The following is a 22,416-nucleotide window of genomic DNA, read 5'->3' on the forward strand; positions in this document are numbered from 1 at the left end:
CAAGGAACCACTTACTATGAGACTGAAAGAAACACAAACTAACTGAACAATCCATTTATCAACCTGGGTAAAAAAAATTAAGAGTGACACAGGACATCCTCTGCAACATACACGCAGACACTAAGAAAGCGTGAATGTGCCCTATAGGAACCGCAAAGGGAAAAGGCTGTCCAGTCTCATTTGACACACAATATGCACACCAACAGGATGAACGTACATCTGGGCTATCACCTGAAGCTAGAACTGCTGATACAATTAAATTTTTTTCTACTAAGCAAATACAACTGTATAAACTGTAAGCACAGGTGTTTTTTTCCTCTGTTATAAATAGAAATTAGTTCTTTCAATTCAACACTAGTCAAACATTTGAGGGACCTGGACAGGCTGGAGAGGTGGGCCCAAGCCAACCTCATGCAGTTCAACAAGGCCAAGTGCAAGGTCCTACATCTGGGTCGGAGCAATCCCAAGCAAAAATACAGGCTCGGCAGAGAATGGCTGGAGAGCAGCCCTGAGGAGAGGGACCTGGGTGTGCTGATTGACCAGAAGCTCAGCATGACCCAGCAGTGTGCGATCACAACCCAGAAGGCCAACCGTATCCTGGGCTGCATCAAAAGAAGTGTGGCCAGCAGGTCAAGGGAGGTGATTCTGCCCCTCTACTCCACTCTCGTGAGACCTCACCTGGAGTACTGTGTCCAGCTCTGGAGTCCCCAACATAAGAAGGACATAGACCTGCTGGAGCGCGTTCAGAGGAGAGCCACGAGGATAATCTGAGGGCTGGAGCACCTCTCCTATGAGGAGAGGCTGAGAGAGCTGGGGCTGCTCAGCCTGGAGAAGAGAAGGCTCCGGGGAGATCTTATTGCGGCCTTCCAGTCCCTAAAGGGGGCCTCCAGGAGAGCTGGGGAAGGACTTTTTACTAGGGCAGGTAGCGACAGGACGAGGGGGAATGGATATAAACGGGAAGAGGGCAGGTTTAGATTAAACATTGGGAAGAAATTTTTCACTTTAAGGGTGGTGAGGCACCAGAACAGGTTGCCCAGAGAGGTTGTTGAGGCCCCATCCCTGGAGGTGTTCAAGGCCAGGCTGGACATGGCCTTGGGCAACCTGGTCTAGTGGGAGATGTCCCTGCCCATGGCAGGGGGGGGGGAACTCGATGATCTTCAAGGTCACTTCCAACCTAAACCATTCTATGATTCGTAGAATCAGATCTGCAATTTTCTGTAACCCGTACTGAAATAGTTTCCTTACCTCTCAAGCCTCTGCACAAGGTGTGACACCATGTTATCTGCAATGCCTGGGCAAGCCTCTTCAGCTAAATAAATAGCCTTTCTCAGTTCTTCTATGGAATCTGTGTTACCACCACACACTTCACTCTTCTCTTTCAACTGAAAGAAAAATATGAAGAAATATATTAATAAGATATTAATCAATATTTCTATAAACAATACAATGCAAAAGCTTATTAGGAAGTGACTGCAGTGTTCACAACATCAGGATTTGACTTTCATTATATACCCTCACATCCTGAAGACTTTTTTCATCCTGAGTTTAGTCTTTGCAGTAGTTATCAGGATGTCATTCATCTTCATAAGTCTTCAATCATTCACATATCCTTTGGGCGTGCTCACATTCAAAAATTACAACAAAGCATTCCAAGAAAGAAACACTATTTACCTGTAGCTGTTCAGTTTCAAGATACACTGCTTATACTTGTTTTAGTATATATACTTGTACACCTATAGCTTATGTGTATACGTTACATAAGCACTTGTGCAAGCACTGTTAGAAAATGTTTTCACCCTGTCAAGTCTACCAACAGAGTACCCTGAGCGCTCTCATCTTCCCCCTGAAGCCAAGGATCCCACGCTTAGGCAGGACCTGAGGGCTCAAAGGGAAGGCCTCAGTGCTTTGCTTATGTAGGAGCTGGTATAACATGCTGAGTACAGCTGATAAAATGCTTTCTTTCTCAGAACTCACTAAAGAACATTCAAAAATCTTAGCAGGGTCTGGGCTTCCTTAGAGATATGTGTCATATTACCAGTAGTAAAGGGTGAATGAAGATGTGGCCTTTTTTCAAGGACTGGACTTTCCCCAGAAGGTTGGATGTCTGCATTTACAACTTTCTCTCCATATGTATCACTACAGCTGTTGTCAAGAGCTGCTTTGCAGCATCCTCTTAAGAAGGATGGAATCAAAGTCATTTCACAGGGAAAAAAACCCAATACACACTCTGGTGAAAAAAACACTCCAGTTGGAAGCTGACTGGGCTTACCAGTGCTTTGGACTTAAGAGTTTGAACTGTTTATGCAGAACTGAAGAACAGTGACATATTTTTCCACATATTTCTCTACAAACTATTCACTTAAGAGTTGTCTCTGAATGCTGGATCTATAGCAAGTCTGCCTTTACTACCAGCAATGAAGAAAGCTTAGCTTGAACAAATGGAAAGCTTTTGCCACTTTCTGGGATATAATGTGGGCATGCATACACTTAAGTATATGGCCCTACTTAAGTATAGCACAGGGGATTGTCACATGGAATAAGCATGATCCCCAGAAAGCAGAATGAGTAGATCAAGACAACTTTGAGTTCAGTGTAGTACAAGACACTCCAGAGGGAAAAAAGCGGCAGTGAAGTTCTTCAGAGACATCCAAGCACTAAAACGGCCTTTCAAGACTTTCTGAAGAGGACTTTCAACAAGTGTCGGGAACTACAGCTCAAGAGTTGCCATCAGCATTGAGAAAAGGTTTTTCTTAAAAAAGGAATCAGAGTCTTGCAAGGGAAAATATAAAGGAATCACAGAATGGTTAGAGTTTGAAGGGGCCTTAAAGACAATCAAGTTCCAACCCCTCTACCATGGGCAGGGACACCTCCCACTAGACCAGGTTGCTCAAAGCCCCATCCAACCTGGACTTCAACACCTCCAGGGATGGGGCCTCCACAACTTCTCTGGGCAACCTGTTCCAGTGCCTCACCACCCTCAGAGTAGAGAATTTCTTCCTAATATCTAATCGAAAACTACCCTCTTTCATTTTAAAAACGTTACCCCTCATCCTATCGCTACACTCCCTGATAAAGAGTCCCTCCCCACCTTTTCTGTAGCCCCTCTAAGTACTGGAAGGATCCTCTATGTCTCCCTGGGGGCTTTTCTTCTCCTGGCTGAACAAACCCAACTCTCTCAGCCTCTCCTCATAGGAGAGGTGTACCAGCCCTCTGATCATCTTCATGGCCCTCCTCTGGACTGAGTCATTTCTGGACTGAAGTAATCATTGCTCTAATTCCACATTTAGCTCTCAAAAGCAGACATGCATGAAAGCAAAGGGTACAGCTAAAACTGTAACACATCAAGTTCCAAGTGGGTTGTAGAAACCTTAGGTGTCATTCATCATATTTTTCAGAGACAAATTCTGGAACTGCTAAGTTTTAAAGCAATAACTTACCTCTGCAAATAAAGGGGATATAACTGTAGACAGGCATTGGGATAGAGGCCTCTTTGGGATATCCTTTTCCTTTAAAGAAAACAAAATTCTGACCAATTTTATTTCTGAAAAAAAGCATCCTCATTGCATTCTGTTTCCAGTCAAAGAAAAAAAAATAGTTCCAACATACCACACTTTAAGAAAAAGTCTATTTCTATGTATATACAAATATGGAAAAAGTTCTACAGCACATTATTCCAAAGCACTGTGGAAAATTGACGCTGAATTAAAATTTGAGGCTGTGGCACCTCAAATACATGCAAGCTCAATATTACACACACACACACCCCCAACCCCACAATCCTACTGAGCACGTACTAAATCACAGACATGCTGATATTTACTAGGTTCTTCCCACATGATACAGTATTTTTCTTACATTTCTCCAATTCTGATAAGAGCATACACAGAGAATTTTCAAAGCCAGGGTAGCAACCACTAGCCACACAGGCTGCTGAAAATAGGATGCAGCAGCTCCCAAACTTCGCCTATTCCAGTTGAGGTTTTTTTGGGCTCATGCACATTCTATCCTTTGCTACCTTGTAGGCTTTTTTCCTAAAAGACCAGAATGCCTTCCCCAAAACCACAGCCTAGCTTTGTGCTGTACAGGTTTAAGTTTACTTTACAGAAGGAAGATTTTAAAAATAAAATATTGCTTGGTCTTCCTCCAGTGGTAACATTTCACAAACTACAAAATATTTTGGGACATATTTCACCAACTACAGAAAAAGGACACGTTTACAGAATGGAATCATAGAATTGTTGAGGTTGGAAGGGACCTTTAAGATCATCAAGTCCAACCATTAACCTAACCTGACAAAACCACTTCTAAACCATGTCCCCAAGTACCACGTCTCCCCTTTTCTGAAACCCCTCCAGGGATGGTGAATCCCCCACCCCCCTGGGCAGCCTATTCCAATGTTTAATAACCCTTTCAGTGAAAAATTTTTTCCTAATATCCAATCTAAACCTTGCCTGGCATAACTTGAACCCATTTCCTCTCGTCCTGTCACTTGTCACTAGTGAGAAGAGGTCAGCCCCCACCTCTCTACAACCTCCTTTCAGGTAGTTGTAGAGAGTGACAAGGTCTCCCCTCAGCCTCCTCTTCTCCAGGCTAAACAACCCCAGTTCCCTCAGTCGTTCCTCATAAGACTTCAAGACTTACTCAAAACGTTTTGTGAAAGGCAACTGTGGAATATCCATTTTTTGCAAAAGTTCTGAAAATTTTACAATTTAAATGCTTTAAAAGGTATAAAATAAAAATCACCCCACTATATTATTAAAGCAAGAATTATCTCCTTGTATAATACAATCAATATTTGGAGCACCTTATTTCTTTGCAACTCCAAAGGCTGGGCTGCTCCATTCTCTAGATTCTTGGGGTCTTTTTCTCTTATTGTAAAGATCCACTCTCCTGAATCACTCCCACCAGAAGCCTGGCCATCTGGTTCACTTCAAGGGAGGGGAAAAAAAAGAAGTTGTTTTATTACCTACACCTTCTTGTCTGTGTTCATTCAATACACATGCTAAACAAAATCTACAGTCAAGACCAAAATCAGGATTCTATTGTGCAAGCCAGTAAGTATAAAGACAAGTATGAAAAGTAATGCAGTTTATCTTTTGGGGAAATTAAAAAAAAATGAAACCAAGATTCTTCACTAAATGTTACATTCACTTCAAAAAGAGAGGCATTAGAGATTGAAAACATTTTCCAAAGATACATAAACAAGTAACGTGAAGTGTTTTATAGCTATCTGAAAACTGGCTTTAGCAGAGTACCTCAAATCATTAGGGAAGGGGAAAAAATTAGAAGACTTAATTCACTTTGCCTAGAAAAACAGCTAAGACATTGGCTTAGAATACCTTTACGGAAGACAGTTCACCCCCAGCCCATTAGCAAGTTAAATTTTCCACTTTAAAAAAATGGCTAAAAAAGTACAGATACAGCATGGCTTTAACAAACTCCATCACCATAAATCAATCTTTTGCCTCGTTTTTTGTAGATGGCATAGTAATTTTTTCTATAACTCCTGCTAAGTTAAAAGAACAAAATATTTCTGCTGACACTAATCAGTCGCAGCATTACATGTCTCCTCTCACTGCCATAAATATCCTTCCCTAAGTTTATTTCTTTCTGATCTGTGAATTAAGAGTGATTTGCAAGAAAACCACCAATTAAGAGGGCATCTATCGGCCATTGTACAAAAGGTATGTAGCACAGCCTACCAAGTCAAAAAGCATGTGATGAGCATAAGAAAATTCTCCAAGATTTCTGCTTGAAGTCACGCAGAACTGGCTGTCACTGAAAGAGGCAGGTCTACCTTCCTTGTATACATTAGCTCTAGCAAGTTGATCCAACAGGAAAATATTTATCCATTTGGAAAGTCTGTATTCCAGCATGCCAAATCAACTCACCCTTTTATCCCATCTAATACGAGGGCTGCCGTGGAGGCTGAGGGGAAAGCAGGCTTCGACATAAATTTAAATTGTCTCACAAGCACTGAATAACCATTCTAGTTCCACTATTCTCCTATGCCAAGCTATCAAAGCTGGTCTGATATTCCACAGGAACAGTGAACTGTAACCTCAAAGTTCAGTTAGATCTCAGACCAGTTTCAGAACTAGTAATTTACCTTCCAAATCAGAGCTGGTTTGGGGCTGAAACTGTGACCACTGGAAGGCACGAAACCATCAATAATGTAGGACAAATACACAGCTGCAATGGCAGCCATGAAATCATAACCAGCCTGATGCTTGCCATTAGCACACAGAATGGAATTGCAGACAATAGTTGTGTTTTTTTTATTATGAAGAATTTAATCCATTTGTGAATACATTGTGGCAATCCCTTAACCTGATTTTCAAAAGCGTGTAATCTGATGATACTCGCTATTTTCAAAATTACTTTTAGACTAACATCCATTTGTGAATACATTGTGGCAATCCCTTAACCTGATTTTCAAAAGCGTGTAATCCGATGATACTCGCTGTTTTCAAAATTACTTTTAGACTAACAAAGTTAACTTTTTTGTTGAGTCATAACCATTTCTAACTTGGTTTCCCAAGGAAACCAACTCATGAACCTACTGAACAGCTCCATCAAAATTTGATGGAGAGAAGTAAAAAATCGGAAAGAAATCTGGAAGTTTTGTAAAAATTTTTTTTTTTTTTCTCCAATAAATAATCTGACATTTCATGACTATCATGATGTAATGGCCCAGCCTTCCTGGAAGGTTAGGAAAAAAAAAACCCACACAAAACCCTCTCATAAAAAATCCTGGGCAATATGGTTTGTACTCCAAAACCCCATTATCACACAAGCATTGCCCACTAACCCTCTCTTATATGCAAGTATAGGCTTCTGTCTGTTTACTCAGATAGCCAAAATGAAGGACAACCCACCACTAAGGAGACAACTTCCCTCCTTAGGCAGCCAGGTGCACAAACAGAACAGCGCGTGTGCACATTGCTACCTGGCCATGCAGGGGGAAGCCTACCTTCTGCTTGCACGACAGGAGAAACAGTTGGCCTTACATCTAGGAAGGACCCTAGACCCTACATAAAAGAGAAGGTAGTGTAGAATGGGCCAGAAGAATTGTTCTTGGAGACTGTTATTTGCATGAAGTCCCTTGCAACACTGAAATTAAGATTTCATTAGTTTACCAAGGCTGCTAAGCTGAAAAGCTGTAAATAACAAACCACAGGAATACATGTGCTAAAAATAACTACTTGGCTCCTATAATTACAAAGGATATTTTACAAACTCAAACTTACGTATCTGAGTCATCAGAACTGGAGTCGTCATGACTTTGTTCAGACTTCCATCTCTTGTGCCTATCAATAAGGTCAGTCAGGTAGGAAGTTTTCTTTGAGTTTCGTAAAATAAATTTGTGTTTTAAGAGCTCTTTTGCAGTAGGTCTCTTAACAAAAAAAAAAAAAAAAAATTTTACTGCGTTTGATTGTGTTAAGTGACTCACTATAAAAAGATCCAGACTTCAGTCCAGTCTTGATACAAATGAGATTTTAAATGTATACAGTATAAAAAAAAAAAAAAATAATAAAATATGCTGGCAAATATGTTGCCCCATATTAGAAAAGATCAACTTCACTTATTCATGTAATTCGTGTAAACCAGTCAAGTTCTCTACTATACATTGACAAACAGATGAAACTCACAAAGCTTGGGTCCTTGTTTAAGCAGGCCTCAACAAATTCTTTGAGGGATTTACTGAAGTTTCCTTCGAGTGTTGGTGGATTGTTCTTAGGAATGAGGAACAAAACCTTCATTGGATGTAATTCTGAATGAGGTGGCTCTCCTTTTGCAAGTTCTATGGCTGTTATGCCTAACGACCAGATATCTGCCTGTAAGAAACAATGCTGTTAAGATTAGGTTGGAGGAAGAAAAAAAACAGTGCTGCTTGCAAAGGTAGATTTTAAACCTTTACTCTAAATCATTTTTATGTACACTGTTTTTGTTAACATGGTCTGGTTTATGTGGTTAACCACATAAAATAAAGTACACATATTTCCTTGGTTGTTTTCACTCTACTAAGTAGAACTGCTTTATGCCGTATAGTTTTAAAAATGTTTGAAGTCAATACTATTACACCAGCAGCTATAACTGATCTTGAAACACAAATATTTTTAAACAGTAATGGCAGAGTTGTTACAAACTAGCATCTTGCCCACCGTATTCAAGTACACTATGTAAATATGAGCAAGACTCAAATATTGGCATGAAGGAAAATGTTACAACATGCACAAGATTTTTCCTCAACAAGCATCAGCTAGTACAACCATCAGAAATTTAATACATTAGAATATCATTTTCCTGGGGTTTAACATCATCTTGTATATCATTCTTATTCACAGACTAAAGAAATGTAGTCTAGAACAGTATTATTCAACTTTTTCAGCCCAAGATCTCAACCAGTTAAGTATTAGCTCCAAGTAGCTTCTAAAATATCGACAGCATTTTTCTACCTGATCTGCTTTGTAGACCTTCTCCTGTGAGCCAAGTCTTGTAGACCAAGAAGGCCTAATCTAAATCAAATTTAGACAAGTCATGCCTATACAAAATGCAGATCCAAAGGCTCACTACCAAGTTAGAGGGACAAATCAGGTAATGCAGCAGAGACCAGTGATAGATCCACTACCATTTAATTTCATTGATGAGTTGGATTCACATTGTTCACAAATCCTATTGCCTGAAGAAATGTGAAGCAATGCATCATAATTCTCGCTGTTCTGCTGAAATAATAGACTTTAAAGTCAAAAGAATGGATGAATAAATCCCTCAGAAAGGTGAAAAAAAGATTCACAGAAACATCTGTTCCAAAGGACAAGATACCAATTAAAAATATTTATGTTTTGTTTCTCCTGTTTCTTTTGAAGTGAAAGCAGGATAAAGACTCAGGAAAACAGGAAAGATCTGAAGTGAGCTGTCTGTTTTTTCTTCCAAACAGAGCATTTGGAACTTTGCTACGCTGTAAACAGATCTATTTCCAGGTACTGGATAGAGCAGAATTTCATTTATCACTGCTGTCCTTACTAAGTGTCCCTCTAATCCATCTGACTCCGCTCGTTTGGTGTGCTAGGTTATCTTTGACTAACTCACACAGGACTACAGGCTGATAGCTGCAATGCATGCATCCATTCCACTATCATAGCTACCGCGCATGACTAAAACCAAGCTCCTTCTTCCTTGTTCAGACAGTATTCTATCGTTAAGAGCTTGGTCACTTCGTTTTGCAAGTTAAGTATGGAAAAAAGAAAACACCTGAGCCAATTAGCATACCATCAAATTTATGAAATGATGTTTTGTTAACCCATCTTACAGAACTGCCATCTCACACCGAGTAGAGAGGATTACGTAAGTATATGAGCTCCAAGTTTCATTAATCTTAATTACAACATTATCTGCTAAGCTATCCTCAAGTCTGAGTATAATTGTAAGTTCCCTCTAGCACGAAAACTTTCCTTGGTTATGAAAGAAAAATTAGACCTGTGAAGATGAGTCTTCACATTAACAACTGAGCGTTATTATTTCCAATTTAGTCTGAATTTCAGTTTCTCAAAAGGAATGTGTTAAAGCCATATAAATGGGCAGACCTTCTGCCAGACTTTCAGTCACAGATGGAGCATGTGTACATGTAAGCATAAAAATAAAATGTATATGTACATGTGTGCATAGATATCCACATGCACACGTACATATATATAAATACTTTTTTTCCTCATATATTTATAACTTTATACTGCTAGTGACCTCCCTCCACAAAAAATGAATTAAAAAGTCCAAAAAGCACAGCTGCACACTGAACTCTTTGTAGTCCAAGATGGGTTTTGGAAGCCCATTCCTGATGGAATCATCAAGAATAAAACACCCAAATTCCTCTGGAAGTGTAACCTCTCCTTTCATAGATAAGCAAGAATCTCAAAACAGGAACGCAAGCACCAACTGCACGTGTATCCAACTAGGCATTTCTAGGATGCATTTGTCTGTGTCAATGAAACCCCAGAACAGGGGCAAATCCGTCTTCCAAACGAGGAGGGAGAAGCATGACCTTAAGAAGTGATGACACTAGACCATCACCAAGTTTTACCATGTTATGATTTTTAATTTCAAATCTTGAACAAAAATTATTCTTCCAAGTTCAGATGAGAGTCAGCAAATTATTGGTAACTACTATTTACTGCAGCACTGCCGTAAGCCTTTCCTCTTCCATTGTAATGAGTCAAATTTAGTTTGACTTTGAATCTCTTGTACGTCAAAGAAAACAGGCTAAGTGCAATTTTAAAATTAAATATTTAGTTTTCTATTAGAAGTTACAGAGTAGAAAGGACAGAGAACTAGATATGGGAAAAGTGAAGCACATAAGAAAGGATGCTGATGTTCAGATGAAGAAAGGAGTCAAAACAGGAGGAAAAAATAAGAACTACTGCCAAAGTAACAAAATAAAAGGGAAAGATCTTATGAGGGCATTTTATCAAGGAACAAATAGCTTGGAGAGAAGGAAATAAATGGTATGGGAAAAGATAAAAAAAAAAGTTTAAAAAACAGGTGGTAGCTTTAATATAACTATTACAATCATGTTTTGACATTTCACTGTTTTTCCCTATTTCATGGCTGATAAAATCTAGTTGCTAAAGAAACTATTACCTCCATGGATTACTTGGACTTTTTAAATAACTACAAGAGAAAACAAAAGAGAAAGCTGAACTTTTTACTACCAAGTATGCCTCTCAGATTAGCTACTGACCACATCAAAATGCAGATGTTCTAGGCAGCTTACTCTCTCACACAAGCTATCTGGAAATCCTGTGTTCTCAAATATATCAGTCTGAATTATTATATACAAAAGTCTGATAGAAGCTGTTGAAATTTTAGTATCTATGTCAAAAATTACATACCTTGATTATTTTTTAGGCAATAAAGACAAGTGTTGGAATGTCTTGTAAATATACCTTGCAATATACCTTGCAATATATGGTCTGAGGAAGAATAATAGGAGTGTCTTAAGGACACAAAACAGTTTGGGAATGGGACTGAATAAAGCAAGAATGGGATAGGTAAATTCCGTATGGCAGTTAAGGAATACACAGCTCACATATGCGTAAAACAGTCCAAAAAGCCTCACATGATCTTGAGAGCACAGTATTGAGAACATAAATTGGGACTTGGTTTGACATTGTTAAGTTTCACATATTTTAAAAGAAAAATACACAAAATGTATGCATTTGTCAAATCCTGAATTAAACCAGCATTTTCAAAAATTACTTTTTAATCTATTAAAAAAACTTGCTTCGCTACCTTAACAAAAGAGAAAAGATATTATATACATACATTCCCATAACATGCATTTTTGGGAAAAAAGAATAAAGACTATATGTTAAGCATTCATTACTTTTATACAATCTTAGGAGACATTAACTTGAATGTTAAAATATTATAAAGTAATGCAAAGACAACAAAGATAAAATGCTTTCAGCTAAAACAGTGTAAGGTATTCACACAAGAAAATTGCCCAGAAGTTTGTCTCTTCAATTCTGAAATCTGTGTTTGACAGAGCAGTTAACTTAGAAACACATGTGAATTCAGAGGAGGTGTAACTATATCTTCATATCCAAAACTGCTTAAAGTGGAAATCAATATACTTGCATTCATTATGTTGATAATATAGTGTAAGCCACGGTCAGGAAATCCACCAACTGCCCATAATACTTAGGCAAGTGATTATAATGCTGAATCAACAAGAGACCTTAAGCTTTATAGCAATAACTAGCAGCGTTAGACCTCGGGATGCCCCTGCCTTCCTTTAGCCTGGTTAGTAGTTTTGTGTCATAATGTAAATTTTGCTTTGCCTTTCACAGTTGTGCTCTTTCAACAGTCAGCAGGAGCAAAGATATCAACCCGATCAGAAAAGAAGCACTAAACAATTGAACTGTTGGTGTGAGGCATACAGTGAATGAGGAAAGATGCAGATGAACTGTGTCCAAAGTGGTGTTACAGACCACTTTCAAGCTTTTATAGGGAACCCCATCAGCATGTGGAAAAGTAAGAGGATTGAACAAGGCAAAGAACAAAAGTGGGTAACACAGAAACTACATAATGAAAATTGCTTGCACCTCACTGGGAGCATGCTATGAAGTGGACAGTCCTGCTTAACACCCCTCAAGCATGGCCAGCTTATGGAAGGAAAATGAGGATAGCTTTGGACGTCTGTGTTTCACATATGCATAAGACTATCTTAAAATAAACAGGCCTTTTCAAGTGGTTGTTGTGCAACAACAGCAAAACTATTGTCTGTACAATTTAGTCTGGTCTCTAAGTGCTGAAAGGCTCACAGACACAAGTAAGAATCTCTAGTTCACTCGAGATTTGAAATCTGGCCTTCTACGAAACTGATCTAGTATCCAAGACCTTTTTACGTCCACATGACATGACATTGTAGACCAAAGCAGCTGGAATTCAAAACCTGAGGACTGAATCATGCTGTGGTCAAGTGAAAATCATTCCCAGAAGGCAAACCCTAAAAAAACCCCCAACCAGCAACACCCCAAAACAAACCAAAAAACACTATCCATATCAAAAATGGTTTATTCACCCTTCAATTTGGGAATTTGGGGTCATTTAAGCTTCTAGAGGCTCTATAGAGCTCTGCTAGTTATTTTTAAATAGCCTCTCTACAGAAAGATATCAAATAGGAAAGCAAGTAATACTACAAACAATCTAGGCCAGAGTCAGTATCAGCAAGTCCTTACATGGATGAGCGTGGAAAGAAACACGCCAACCTGTCTCATTGCACGGAGATGTGACTAATCAACAAATCCCTACAAGGGATGAGAGAAGATGGGCAAGAAAGATGAGTTCAGGGAAGACCATAAGGAATGACTGCTAATTATCATAAAGTAAGCTGATCTTAACACAAGTGGGACTCGAGGGTGACCTTTATTTCAGATATACAGCTGCACCACTGGGTCATCGGGTTGTACAAACAGCCTTCCCCAATATAATCAGTAAAGCAACGTCTTACTGAGCTGGCCAGACCAGCATGGGGGAAGGCAGCAAAGAGGCGTATACGCAGCTTAGCCTAACAGAAGTACAAAACCAGAGTAACTAACAAAATGAGCATTGAAAAGAGCAATGGGCTTGAGCTGGCTTCAATGCATGTATTCCTTCCTGGCAACTGGGGACACCCAGTGCCATGCTGGTGAGCCTATGTAGACTAGTAATGGGAATCACATTTCTGTTGTGATCCAACTGTATATTACAATTGACACATTGTGCTTGTGTTGCACTTTCAGTACCTTGTTGTACCACTCTGCTAAATCAAAATCCTGTGTAATGTAAGTGTCTACAAATAAGTAAATTTTATATTAAACATTAAACCCTCCGTGTATGGCATAAAAAAACATGGCCAGAGAGTAGCATAGACCTATGCAGCACATTCTTCCACAGATGAATAACAGCACTTTCAAACAACATTTTCACACCCACCAAATCTGTATTCTTCAACACTGTGGAAGCATATTACCATTTTGCCTATATTTGCTCTCTTCTACTCATCACTAGAGCGGGATAAAAGGTGACAGGATGTACTTGTCAATATTGTAATATTGCTTGCCATCTGGATGGGAATCTTAAGGTTTGGATACAAATTAGGAAAGTTTCTTTCCTTGTCAACAGCTTTTAGCTGCTAACATACCCATCTACATACAGCCAAAGTTATTAGCTACATTCTGAAGACCAACCTATGTAATTCAAGTTTAAAAAGGAAGAGACTTTGGCTAATGCCTTGAAATACCTTACCTTCGAATCATATGCTGATTGCTTTATTACTTCAGGTGCCATCCAAAATGGTGTTCCCACAAAGGTATTCCTCTTTATCTGTGTATCCGTTAGTTGTCCTGCTACTCCAAAATCTGCTAGTTTTACTTCTCCTTGTTCAGACAGCAATACATTAGCAGCTGGAATAAAGAAGAATAGAGTGGAAATTAAGACAGTCAACACTGTGAGGGTGTTCATTTATACTGTGTGAGCTCTTCTAATATTATTACAATACAAATCAAAACCAATTTACCTTTAATATCTCTGTGGATTTTCTTTTCTGAATGCAAATAATCAAGTCCTTTTAGTATCTCCCTCAATATTGTGGCAATCTGTGTTTCATCGAGTGAGCCAGGTTCTAACTAGGAGACACAATAAATATTTTTTTTTTTATGCAAGTGTGCATGTATACATATATATAAAAAACAGAAGAAACACAGAGAACAGAAATAACAGTGTGACTACAAAAAGAAATTGCTCCTTCTGTCACACCTCAGAACTTCCAATTTGCTAACTTCATAACATGAGATACAACCCAGAATGTTCTTTAAAAAAAATACATAGTTCTAAACTAAGCGGCCTTGCGAACAACAGGCAAAGAAATACTTTGTATATCTAAAACACTTTTGTAAGTTTGTTAAAGGCTCCACAAAGACACAGTTTCAAGTTATTTCTTTGTGGTAAGGTCATTTGCCTTTGAAAAGCATCTACATGGTAATCTGATTATTAACATTACATTGAACTTAGACGTGCAACTCCACAGGGCCTATATGGACCCAAATCTCAAAGTCCAAGAAAGAAACTAAGTCATATAAGGTACCACATCAATCACATATCCTATTAATATACACTGCATGGGATTTTGTGAAGCACTCTAAAACACAACTCATACTGCTAGGCCGACAGAGCATTGCATATTAAAAAAAAGTTAACTTTTTTCATATAAAACTGAAGGTATAAATCTGCAAACTGTTAGAATTAAAAGTTCCAAGTAATTTTAATTCTTATGAGAAGAAACAGCAGTGGTAGAAGATCTCAGAGCTCTCTACATCTCACAGAAATTCTAAAAGTGAATACGCCCTTTAATCTAAAGGGACAAAGGAAAGGTCACTACCTAGAGAGGCTTCTTAACCAGTAAGAGCATTATGAGAGAAACTCTGGAACTTTGCGGACAATAATTAATATTGGAAATATTCCAGTATGCTAGGTTATTCCACAATAGCAGTCACTGAAACACAATCAAAAAGTTACATCTCTGAAGCTTCAGTCCATGAGAAAGAAAGCATTTCAGATAAAAATTAAAATATTATATGCCTCAAATCCTCAGCTAATAGGTAGAAAGAGAGGTCAAATTTTGTGTAATGCAGACAACATATTTATTTTACCTTTGTAGCTTTACTTACAATCTGTTTTGCTTTTCTTTAGCTTTGATAATACACATGATATTGCCACTCCCTGAAACCCACTGAGACATTCGCAAGGCTTTGCTCCAGCCAGGCTGCAAGGGCCAGCGAGAGCCTTGGCAACACAACACAGCACATCTAATGGGCCAACACCTCTTTTCTCAGATGTTAGCTCACCTTAGTGAGGAGGAAGTTAGTGAAAACAGACTAAGGCTGAGAATATTAGCGCCTGTACCTCAGCCAAAAACCTAAATTATACTCAAAGTTGAACAACAACGTACATGTAATTGCATTAAATGTACTTTCTCTTGTGAGGCGTGACTTTCAAAAAAGCCAGTGCATATTCAAGTACAGAAAACACCAGGCTAACACGACAGGTATACACTTCGAACATGGAATTCAAGGTTCCCATTCAGTCTTGCCTCGAGTATGGTTACATAATAAAGTGTGCCAGTTGTCCTACCAGATTCCAGTTGAGAACCGTAATGCGCATGGTAGAACTAGGAAAACATGCAGCAGAACGTAAATGGAAAATGAATGAAGCACACACAAGGGGCTTAATATACACTTACATGATGATTTCAATTCTGTGGCGCAATTTCTTCAATAATATTTTAGGATGTGACCAAAGACTTTGTACAATTTCTAGGCAACAAGCTTGGGGAATAAACATGTGGTCATCACACAAGTGAAATGTGTGTGATTAAAAAAAAAAACAGACAAGAAAATATCATAACATCTGTTTTCTTTCTGCTCTTTTATACTTTTTTGAAGCACAAAGAAAGTAGTAATTAATTTATAAAAGCAAACCCAGTTTCTAATTGCTCTTCTGTCAGGAAAAAAACTATCACAACAATAAACTTTTTTCAGCATATCTTTATAGGGAACATTATAAATTTCTACAAAACCACAGAACTCCTTCTAACAGGATGTGGAAACTGAAGGTATAAATAGCATCCAAAAGATAATTACAATTAAAATATGGCAGCACAACTGCAGGAAGCCCGCATTTACTACCCTGTCCTGTCTTATGGATGTCAGCAGCAGAATCCCTCTACACTGGCCTTTTTCCTTTTTCTTTTTCCTCAAGCATTTTTTAGTTGCCCCAGTTGAGAACAGGAAACTATGCCACAGAGACATTCTGTCTCAAGTGGTATGACAGTTTTCACATACTTAAAACATCCATTTTTATTTCTATAATAGTATTTTAAAAATCCACAATAAATTTAAGATGGTGTGAGCTTTTTGTTTGGTTCCAGTCACAGAAAACACAATCTGCACTGAACCTTCTGAATTATGATTCAAAACCAGGTACTCTGTCCCAGGTGGAGTCCCAGAATGTGGCACTTGCGCTGGTTAAATTTGATATGGTTGGTGATTGCCCAGGTCTCGTTGTAAGGCCTCTCTACCCTCAAGGGAGTCCACAACTCCTCCAACTTCTTTGACATATAGTTTTTAATACCAGCCTAAATTGTGTTTCTGTCTATTCAGACATCAGCGAGACTTCAAACAGGGAAAGTTTTGTTTATCTGAGGATGGTGATGGTGGGGAAGATACCTTAAAATGTATACAGTAGGAGGAGTTATGGTGGCAGGATTAATAGACAAAAAAAAAAAAAAAAAAAAAGTATTTTCAGCCACTAGTGCCCTCTGGCTGACTGAAGATTAGCATTCCAAGATGTTTATATCCTGTTTCCAATATTATGTTGCTTAGTTCCCTTCCATCTCACAAATAATCAGTCTTGCCTCATGGAAAATAACTTTTTCCTGGCATTGACAAATACTTTTTCTCCTTTACTGGAACCAAACATTGTCATAGCCAAATGACATGTTACAGTTTCCAGAATTACAAGATCGGAAAATAATTATGTGAGGTAACATAACAAAAATCATACATAATCTACTTACTAGATCAAGGGCAGAGCCTCCACCCAGATATTCCATTATTATCCATAATTTTGTATCCTGCAAAACAAAAACAAACAAACAAAAGTATTAAGTTAAAAAAAAAAAATCAGTTAAGTTAGTGGGACTTGTTCCATTCTTTTTGCTGAAGAAAATCTACAGTTTTGAAACACCACTCATGTTTAGCTGTTCCTCCAAAATACCTTTGGGTTATATTTCAAGATACATTATTTTTAGTCCCATCTGATAAGAAATTAATTTAGTCTGTCACAAGCTATTTACACAATTGTGTTTGTTCAAGCAAGTTAAATTCTGTTCCTCTAAATTAACAAGAGGAAAACTGCTTCACATTTACCAATGGGCAAGAGCACAGACACTAGAAGTTCATTACTTCCAAATAGTTGGTGTCACATTCAAGCTCATTTCATGGTACCTCGTTTTTGTACCGATACTAATACTACTAGAATACAGGCAGCATCCAGGAAAAAAGAAACTTCTCTTTAATCCCTACCAACCAGTCAAGTAGCAGAAGGAAACCTCTTGCCCTTACACCAGCTAGAACTGGACAAGTATTCTGAGCCTAAGTTCAACAGCATATTACCTTCCAAAAGCCACCCACCTACTTAATCTTATCACACTCCTCAGTACATTTTGCAAAAGTATCTTCTGAAACAAGAGAGAGACAGACAGGGGCCACTAAATGAAAGCTGAGGAGAATAAACATACATTTTATAACTGATTACAGACATTCATCATACCAAATAATAATTACATTAAATAAAATATATTTCCTTTTATCAGAAAAAAATGTCTTGATTTTGTTGATTATCTTTATTTGTACAGCTACTCAAAAATATTTTCTTTAATAAGACTGACTCCTGTCTGGATTAAATTTAATTTAAAATTTATTCTTTGCATCTCTGTGTTGTTTCATTTTCTTGAACAATCATCTGTCTCTGACCTAAGGAAGAATACCAGTAAGTCTTATGCATTAATGCTTATGCATTTGATACATGGTATGGAATTTTGGATAACTGTGTTCAAGAAAGATCAAGCAAGCTAGTAATAAAGGTTATTTAAGATGACTATAGCAGTTTGCTAGCTTTAGCTAGTAAAATGAAAGCTACCAACAACAAAAAAATAATCAAGCTACTATATTCGCAAGGGAAAGCTTCCCTTGTTTAACACAATGTGTACAATACACTGTACTAAGGAAGAGACTGGACCAAATAATTTCTTTCCGCTGTTTGAGGTATCTTATTCCCAAAAACACTAAGAGAAGGAGTTAGTCCACCTTTTCCTTGCAGTACCAGCCTTGAAACATGTTTTAAAGCAAGGTCACAAATCCACCAGATATATATTCAAATGAAATTGCTGCATGGAACATATGGTGGGTTTTGTTTTAGTTTTTATGATTATCAAGTTACATGATGGTTTATTAGTTTTAACTCTATGTACCAAACATTCCCAAGACTACTGGCATAAAAATGTAGGGGTCTCTAAGAGCAAAGAGCACATAAATAGCAACAGTATTCATTTACTTTATTCTGGAAAAAAAAAAACAAAAAACAACCAAAACCCAAACATTAACAAAAATAACAGCTCACAGCCAGAGCAGGTAAGACTCAGAATACTCATCTATAAAGACGGATTAAAATTTTTAGAAAAGTGATAAATGTATTGCAGAACATAACTTTTTCTAAATCTCCTTAGGGATTAGAAAATTTTAGCCCTTAGTACTCACTTCAGCCTTTTAGTCATTATTAGAGCTGTAGCTTCATCTGCATCTGTCTCCTCTCTGGTCTCAGAATGCACCTTCTGTAGGTAAATGCACACAGCCCTCCCTCCCTACCTCCAGTTACACGAACTGTACCATTTTTAGGTAAGACCCTGGATTAGAGTTCCTTCATCATCCACTATTTTTAATACACAGATCCAGCTAAATTTAGATACCTTTCTTCAGGAGTCAGCTAATATTATTTGACAAACAGTCTTGTTAAAAATATTTTAAAAGAGATGGAACACATTTTTTGGTGAGAAAAATAATTTTAAAATATAATCTTACTATCTACATACAGCATTTTGATTACTTCCTGAGAGAGACCATTATAGTACAGAAATATTTATTTTGCTGCTAAGAGTTTCTCAGATTTTGCCTGTCCCTTCAAGGCTCCATGTCCCAACAGTTCCAGAACAAGCATGCTTCTGAGAGGTGTCTTATAGTAAGTCATTTCAACTTTAGAAATCTTCCTAAACTTGATCAAAATTTTATATACATATTTTGCTTGAGCCTGATAACATATTTTACAACTATATGACATTCCCTGAATATTCAAATTCTGTGTGCCTGCAAAATTTACATTTAATTTTAATAGTAATTTAAACACAAACCTGACAACTGTATCACTACTTTTTATTTCAATGGACATGCCTGGGTGGGAAAGAACAAGGTAGATCAGACAAACCCCTTGATCCTCTCAAAAATAGAAACAAACCAACCAACCAAGAAGTCAGTAAGAGATGCACCGTCCCTTTTCTATCATCTTGATTGCTGTGTGGATTTAAAAAGCTAACAACTTGAAATAAGAGACAATCTCCCAAAAGAGAGATTTTCCATAAAACCAACTACTAAATTCTCCAGCTGAAAAATTAGAAATTAAAGGTAGCAGAAAATAACTAAAAAAAATTTAAGAATATTATTTTAGTTACATAGTTGCACAATCATGTAACACAGTTACACAACTACAATTTACAACATTAATAGTCTTTTAAAACCATTTATCCTTTTCAATTCTTATCCTGGTCTGCTCAGTCTTTGCTCCTGAAACTTTCATCATCAACTGCTTGAGGTCACATGTCGGAATTTACAATATAAAAGCCACGGATCCAGTAAACTCAGTAATACTGTATTTTAAAACAAGTAAAGTATGGAGATGCAGCTAGGGAGTACACACATAACTGTATCTGTATCCCAGTGTGAAGCAAACCAACAGCAATCTATTACAATTATGGTATCTTTACACGTGTAGCCCTAGATTCAAAGTGATTTTTAAATTCCCTGGCAAGGGGATTCCCCTCCCCCCTTGCCACAGAAATATTACTCAACTTCATGAATGTTTTGGATTTCTTTTTTCAAGTTTTCATCATTTATATGAAGTATGTGAACAGATGTAATTACTATTGTAGTGAATCTTACTATCACCTTTAAGTGATCCTTGCTGGAATTTTTTATTAGCTTTCTTATGTAAAATCTGCATACATTGCTTAACAAAAAAGGCAAAGAAATGCTTTTGGTGAAAGAGTTTTATTGAATTGCTTGATACCTCAGCGCCAGTAACCTACATATACTTACTTTATGCCTAGTAACAACAGCACAAGGCAAGTAGAGCACTACTGTCAATCGACTTAGGCACCACCAGGGCAATGTGCCTCCTTTCCTTCCTTTCCGAGGATCTTCAGCATGCTTCACATTCCCTAACACCTACCGTCAGTTTTCTTTTTAAAGCTGCCCAAATTCTTTTTTTTGCTTGTACTTCTCACATTCTTCTGTATACATTCCCCACTTTTCCTCTCAAACAGAACACCACAAGCACTAAATTTTCTTCCATAGCCTAGATTAGTAATTACATATTATACCTAATCACTTATATTTTCAAGAAGATACTATGCTTATATACTGAGACTAGCAACATTCAGTGCTCCAATTCAAGATCTGAAATAAGACCAGTTTTCTTCATCACATCAGTCACAACACAGCATTGAATTTTCTTCCAAATACAGTGAAGCCATGGTGAGTCATCAAACCAAATTTAGGAATATTATTTCTCTATAAACATAGATGAGCACATTAATGAGGGCACATGGGACATTTTCCTTTTCACAGTAGGAACAAGAGTTTTTCTTCTGATGCCATGAAACTGAAGAAAGGAACAATTTGGAACCTAAAAGAAGCTCTGTTACAGAAAAGCGGAGTTTCTGTAAATCCTTTCCAAACTAGTTTGTTCTTCTTGAGGTCTGACTTCAGATTTTAGTTCTGGAACCACACAAAAACCTTACAACAGCAGCTTTACCTCTAATGAAGTATTCTCCATTAAGTCACTGTTATACCATGAAAGTATTTGTAAAATAAGTAGTTACAGTAGGTAAAGAACATCTCCTAATACACAGAAATCAAAGACTATACACTGAAAAAAAAGCCATCCACCAAAAAACTCCTCTAGAGTCTCAGAAGTACATTTTAACTGCAATCAGAAGACTATAGAAGATATATATGGAAATAAGTAATCAAGACTAAAATGTTTGTTTATAAGTCCTTACAAAATTAATAAAACATCTGAATAAACACGGCCGATCTTTAGAGATGCTTTGGTTTTGTTGTGGGGGTTTTTTTGGTTATTGTTTTGTTTTTTTGTTTTATTTTGTTGGGTTTTTTTTTACAAGAGCATACTCAAATATTTCTCAGCAGCATGATATTATACAGGGGAGACTGACCTAAAGCAATCAAGCCACAGTATGCATTGATGAAAATGTTTCTAAATCGCCTTTCTTGAGGGAAGGAGAAGTTGCAGAGGAAAATATAACACAGGGCTATGAAAGAGGACTAGAAGGACTTGGAAGTAAGAGCACCAAGTGACCCGTACAATAATTTAGAATTTAACTAAAAGTCTTAAACCAAGGAAGTCAACTAATGCAATTTGAAAACAGTAGTACCACAGTGAACACGTGTTTGTTTCCAACTGAAATAAAATCCCCCCCACCTATTGTGAGAATTTCCCACCTTAAATTTATGGTACACACTTAGAAACAGAATAGAGAGTATCTATAAATATGTACAAAAGGCTCGTTTAGTTCTGGAGACAAGCCATCTCCAAATTCCACTTCGAAGCTATATTTATAAGCACTTTAACTTACATCAACAATCACAAGCTAGAAACTACATACTTGACTGAAATAATGCAACAATTTGCTAATGAAAATAAGAACTAGCTTACGTTGATCTATATACTAAAAGTTTTACCATCACTAGACTTGCAGAAGAACCTACAGTATTGAAAAACAGAATACCTTGGACAGAACCTCAACTAATGAGAAACAAGCAAACTAGTTCCAAAATTGATATGCATTGCATAATGTGTGATATTTTATTCAATAAAAAATTCAGTTATCTGGTATGTATGTCAAAGTAATAGGGGCCAGAAAAAGAGACTTGTATTTCAATACTGGTATAAATTTAGTATGAATGTTCAATACTGATTCTCCAGCATAAGAAACCAGACTAAAATAACCTTGAGATACACAAGGAA

At 37.5% G+C, this 22,416-nt stretch overlaps 1 protein-coding gene across 1 annotated transcript in view; it reads right to left on the reverse strand.

Moving 5' to 3' along the window:
* STK24 (serine/threonine kinase 24) overlaps positions 1–22,416 on the reverse strand; it is a 42,977-nt gene that overhangs the window by 3,018 nt on the left and 17,543 nt on the right. The window contains exons 2-9 of the mRNA XM_009891795.1: positions 17,117–17,173; positions 14,060–14,168; positions 13,789–13,946; positions 7,653–7,838; positions 7,251–7,396; positions 4,805–4,928; positions 3,438–3,506; positions 1,246–1,382 (exon numbers count right to left, since the gene is read on the reverse strand). Of these exons, the coding sequence (XP_009890097.1) occupies positions 1,246–1,382; positions 3,438–3,506; positions 4,805–4,928; positions 7,251–7,396; positions 7,653–7,838; positions 13,789–13,946; positions 14,060–14,168; positions 17,117–17,152 (965 nt within the window). The 5' untranslated portion in view covers positions 17,153–17,173. The remainder of the gene's footprint in view (positions 1–1,245; positions 1,383–3,437; positions 3,507–4,804; positions 4,929–7,250; positions 7,397–7,652; positions 7,839–13,788; positions 13,947–14,059; positions 14,169–17,116; positions 17,174–22,416) is intronic.

This window comes from Charadrius vociferus, unplaced genomic scaffold (genome assembly GCF_000708025.1).
Source record: "Charadrius vociferus isolate BGI_N301 unplaced genomic scaffold, ASM70802v2 scaffold110, whole genome shotgun sequence".
In the NCBI taxonomy this organism is placed as follows: domain Eukaryota; kingdom Metazoa; phylum Chordata; class Aves; order Charadriiformes; family Charadriidae; genus Charadrius; species Charadrius vociferus.